General features: G+C 51.9%; 1 protein-coding gene across 1 annotated transcript in view; it reads right to left on the reverse strand.

Annotated features, from left to right (window-relative positions):
- Positions 1–5,415, reverse strand: part of CUNH16orf96 (chromosome unknown C16orf96 homolog) — a 69,486-nt gene that overhangs the window by 46,082 nt on the left and 17,989 nt on the right. The window contains exons 6-7 of the mRNA XM_027773218.1: positions 4,513–5,350; positions 226–311 (exon numbers count right to left, since the gene is read on the reverse strand). Of these exons, the coding sequence (XP_027629019.1) occupies positions 226–311; positions 4,513–5,350 (924 nt within the window). The remainder of the gene's footprint in view (positions 1–225; positions 312–4,512; positions 5,351–5,415) is intronic.

Here is a 5,415-nt window from a genome sequence, read left to right on the forward strand (position 1 = left end):
GTCATGGTGGCTATCAAGGTGGCAGGGGGGAGCCACTTGAGAACCCAATGGAGGGATCACACCGCCACCTTCCAGGCCCAGCTCTGACTCTACGGGTGCTGCTGCCCTCTGAGCCCACTCCACCCCAGCCTCCTTGCTGTCCAGGTCAGACACTGCATGGGGGAGAGCCGTGGGGTCTCAGAGTCCACTGCCAGCTCACCTCATCTTCTCAGCTGGGATACTGACCTTAAGCCTGGATTTCTGGAGGTTGCCGACCTTCTCCTGCAAGACTTCCACTGTCGTTCCAAGCTGGGATGAGCCTCCCATGTTGGCTGAAAGTGAAGGAGTGGTTTTCAGGGCAGGGTCGGAGGAATAAGATTCAGCTTTGGTTATGAGGTGTTTAAGGCAGCGCTGCCCAGCAGAGATGTACAGAGCTTGGGGGCCTGGCAGGTGATTTTAGATTTACCTACTAGCCACATTCTAAAATAAATCTAAAAATAAGCAGGTAAGGGACCAGCAGATGATGCAATGGTTACGTTGCTGGACTCCCACATGGGTCGACCCCAGTTGGAGTCCCAGACCTGGCGACTTAAAACACACTGGCATATGTGCATGTGTACCCCCCCAAAAAAAAAACCCCAAGAGGAGAATGGAGGAGAAGGGACTGTGAAATGGCCATCCCCCCGCCCCCAGGGGTGATTTCTTGCTTTTCTGTCTCTCTCTATAGCAAAAATCTCTTTAAAAAAAAAGAGAGAGAGAGAGAGACCAGTAGTTGGCGTAATGTCTCTGTGTCTTTCTGGTGAGCGCATGCACCCTATAGCAAAAACCTCTCCAAAAAAAGAAAAAAAAAGAAGAAGAAAAAGAAGCAGATAAGGGTCAGCAGGTGGCATAGCAGTTAAGGTACTAGACAACCTCACAGCTAACCATGGTTTGAGTCCTGAACCCAGCGGCTTGAAACTCACAGCAGGCACATGTGCATGTGTGCAAAGTCCCAAGAGCAGAATGGAGAAGGGATTGTGGCATGACCATCTCCCCCTAGGGGCTAATTTCTCACTTTCTACCTCTCTGTCTCTCTCTGGTAAGCACATGAGCCCTATAGCAAAAAATCTCTCTCTAAAAAAAAAGCAGGTAAAATGAATTTTAATGCTTTTTTTTCTTACTTAACCCAATGTATCCAAAATAGGTATCACATTTTTTTTAGAGGTTTTTACTATAGGGCACGTGTGCTCACCAGACATACAGAGAGAGACAGAGAGACAGAAAGTGAGAAATCACCCCCCCCAGGGGGGATGGCCATGCCACAATCCCTTCTCCTCCGTTCTCCTCTCAGGATCTTGGGCACGCACACACATGTGCCTGGCGTGAGTTTTAAGCCACCGGGTCTGGGACGCGAACCGTGGTCGACTACGTGGGAGTCCAGCGACATAACCATTATGTTAACTGCTGGTCCCTCACTTTTATACATACTCAAAAAAAAAATTGTGGGCAGGATCAGCAGATGGCGTAATAGTTACATCACTGGACTCCCACGTAGTCAACCTTGGTTCAAGGCTTGGACCCAGCAGCTTTGATCTTACGTCTGGCGTGTGTGCACGTGCCCAAAATCCCAAGAGGAGAATGGAGGAGAAGGGATTGTGGCATGGCCATCTCCTTGGGGGGGGGAGGGTTTGTTTTCTGTCTCTCTGTCTTTCCAGTGAGCGCACATGCCCTATAGCAAAAGTCTCTCTGTAAAAAAATAATAAAAAGAAAATGATTGTGGGCTGGCCATGTAGCTCAGTGGCTAAGGCAGCTGACTCCTATGTGGCTAACTTCAGTTCAAATCCCAGTCTCAGCTGCTTGAAACATATATCAAGAGCATGTGCATGTGTGTACAAAATCCTGATGGGAAGGAGAAATGGAGGAAAAATGATTATGGTGTGGCCATATTCCATTGAGGTGTGCTTCCTCCCTCTCTCTCTGTCTCTGTCTCCCTCCCTCTGACACGTGCGTGTGCCTTCTAGCAATAAACGATGAATCAACATGCCTATCATAATTTCAGCTGTGTAGCCATTTTTTTTTTTTTGAGAGGTTTTTGCTATAGGCCGTGTGCACTTGTCAAAAAGAGAGATAGAGAGACAGAAAGCGAGAGATCACCCCCCCACGGGTGATGGCCATGCTGCAATCCCTTCTCCTTCATTCTCCTCTCAGGATCTTGGGCACGCGCACACACACCCCTGACATAAGTTTAAGCCACCGGGTCCAGGACTTGAACCGCGGTCAACTACATGGGAGTCCAGTGACATAGTCATTACGCCAACTGCTGGTCCCGCTATGTAGCCATTTTCACTGGTATCTATTATGTATGGTTCTTTTTTGCTATGTGAAGTTCTACTCTTTTTTTTTTTTTTAAGCGTTTCCTTCATGAAAGAAAGAACCAGAGGGGGAGAGGCAAGCACCCTCATCAGGGTCTCAGGCCGTGAGCCACACCCGGCCTGCCTGGCCAGCCCCATGTGCATGGGTTGACCATGAAACTGAACCTGCAATCTCCCCGTGTATCCAGTACTTCTCAAACAGTACTGTCACCACTGTGCCCCCGAGCCGGCCCCATGAGCTACGTGTAGCTCTCCTTTCCCCAGGACTCAGAACACACCGCCCGTGAGGTGCAGCTCCACACAGGGTCTGATCTGCCTCAACCACTGCGCTCGGCAGGCTGCAGCCAGACAAGGATTCAAGGAGCGCAGGGCAGGAGGTCTCCAAGTGGGCTCCCAGGGTCTATGGCACCAGCATCGACACCACCTGGCACAGATCAGAAAGATCAAGTCTTGGGCCCCACCTAGCGGGTCTGGGCCAGAATGCAGGGTAGGGCCTGGCAGTGTGCCTAACCAAGCCCTCCACAGACAGAGGTGAGCTCAGGACTGAGAACGTCTTGTGTGACCCACTGTGCCCTTCACCACCCAGGCAGTTCGCACTATGGTGCAACATGAGATAGTCACTCTATTTTCCCTTGGCACCAGAACACAACTGTGATTTTCCTTTTTTAAAATTTGCCATGGGGTGCAGAGACAGAGAAAGGGAGAGAGGGAGAGAAGAAAAATGAGAAGCACCCTGGGGGAATGTCCACACCCCAGTCTCTTTTCCTCCATTCTCCTCTTGAGATTTTTGGATATGCACACACACCCATCAGTTTTCCAAACTGCCAGGCCCAGGACTCAAACCACAGAGTCGGTCGTGAGGGATCCAGCCACCTTCACCACCATGCCACCAGCTGGTCCAGTGACTGTTCTCTTCAAGGATACACACTTCTGTCTGTCTGACAGCTGCTAACGCCAAACTGACCACTTTATCTAGCGCTGCTGGACTTTGGCTGAGCTGGACTTTGTAAGCCCTGCAGAGCCCAAGGGAACCTCAAAGAGTTTGCAGAGACAGTAAATAAAAGTATGAGTTTGTTTGGGAGAAAAAAAAAATTGAAATCCATGTTTATTTTCTTCTTTTAGAGGCTTTTGCCTTAGGGAGTATGTGCTCTCCAGAGAGAGAGAGACAGTGAGAAGGAAAGTGAGAAATCACCCCTCAGCAGGGATGGCCACACCATAATCCCTTCTCCTCCCAAGATCTTGGGCACACACGCACATGCACCCAGTGTGAGCTTCAAGCCACCAGGTCTCTGACTAAACTGCAGTTGGCCACATGGGAGAGTCCAGTGACATAACCACTACACCATCTGCTGGCCCCAGAAATCCATGTGTATTTTCATAACAGGCATTTTCTGTAAATTTTTTGAAGACCCCGATAATTTTTTTGGGGGGGATTTTTGCTATAGGGCACATGTGCTCGCCAGAGAGAGAGAGAGAGACAGAGAGACAGAAAGCAAGAAATCACTCCCCAGGGGGGATGGCCATGCTGCAATCCCTTCTCCTCCATTCTCCTCTCAGGATCTTGGGCACATGCGCACATGCGCCCGGCGTGAGCTTAAGCCACTGGGTCCAGGACTTGAACCATAGTTGACTACATGGGAATCCAGTGACATAGCCATTATGCTAACTGCTGGTCCCCCTGCAAGTAATTTCTTTTTAACAGAGATTTTTTGCTATAGGCTGTGCACACTTGCCAGAGAGAGACAGAAAACGAGAAGTTACTCCTCAGAGAGTATGGCCACACCACAATCCCTTCTCCTCCTTTCTCCTCTCAGGATTTTGGGAATGCACATACATGTGCCCAGCATGAATTTCAAGTCTCCGGGTCTGGGACTCAAACATGGTCGGCCATGTGGGAGTCCAGCGATGTAACCATTATACCATCTGCTGGTCCCTCAAGAGTGATTTTGACATGCAATTTTCTTCAAGTGTCAACTGAGACCTTATCAGTTCCTCTGCTCTAAGATGACACCTATTACATGTTCATTATAACAGACTAATAAGAGGCTAATGCTTAAGCCAAAGTAATGAATGGGGAATGGCTGAATGTAGACTTCGGTGGGAGCGAAGGAGAGAATGGTTCTGGAAGGCCACAGGGAGGGCCTGAACCCCTGCTGCCTCCTCTGGGCCAGGTGGGGCCTACCGAGATAGGTCAGCCGGTTCTGCAGGTTAGATGACAGCTGGGCGAATTCTTCTTTCAGGGAGTCGTGTCTCACCGGGATCTGGGCTATGTGGCTCATGGAATACTTGACTGCTCTCTTCTTGTCTTCAGGGGTGACAGCCTGCTGTGCAGCCAGCATAGCAGCGGAGTACGCAGACGCCGCCTCCACGTCCGCGGGCACTTCCTCCGGCGGCTCCTCGCTGCCCTCACTGAAGGCTGTGATGCTTGTGGCCCCACGGACAGCCCCTGCTCCCAGGACATCTCCGAAGACCCCAAAGGGCCCGGATGCGGCTACAGTTGTTGCTAAGGTGGCCATTTTGGTGGCAGGGGCATCCCTGATTACCTTGGCAACGGCCTCAGCTGTCCGAGCTGCTGAAGTTGCAGCGACTGCGTAAGCTTTGGCCGCGGCGGCAGCCATAGCAGCGGTCACTTTCAATCGTTTGATGGCAGCAGACTGGGGGCCCTTAGGGGCTTCCCTGGGGGCGCCACCTTTGGGGGCTCCCTCCTTGGAGGCTTCATCTTGAGCGAATTTCCTGTGCCGGGTGTAATATTCGTCCTCTTTTTCGTCAAGAGCCGGGAAGTGCTGAGCCTCCGCCTGGGAAGGCTGCAGTGCCTGCGGCCATGCTGAGCTGGACTCTGCCGCTGGCGGCTCGGTACTGGTACTGGGCGGCTGGGGCGGGAAGAAGCCAGGGCCCCAGGGAGGCCAAGGGCCAGTACCAGCCCAGCCTCTAGGAAGAGAGCCCGGCCGCCCGGCGGTGTCATGGGCCAGCCTCCCGGCGGTGGCATGGGCCAGCCGGCTGGTTGTGGAGGCTGAGCGCCAGCGTCAGGCCGGACTCCAAAGGCAGACCAAAGGGCCGGCAGCAAGAACCTAGGAGTCATAGTGGG

This window comes from Tupaia chinensis, unplaced genomic scaffold, assembly GCF_000334495.1.
Source record: "Tupaia chinensis unplaced genomic scaffold, TupChi_1.0 Scaffold000042_2, whole genome shotgun sequence".
NCBI classification, from domain to species: Eukaryota; Metazoa; Chordata; class Mammalia; order Scandentia; family Tupaiidae; genus Tupaia; species Tupaia belangeri.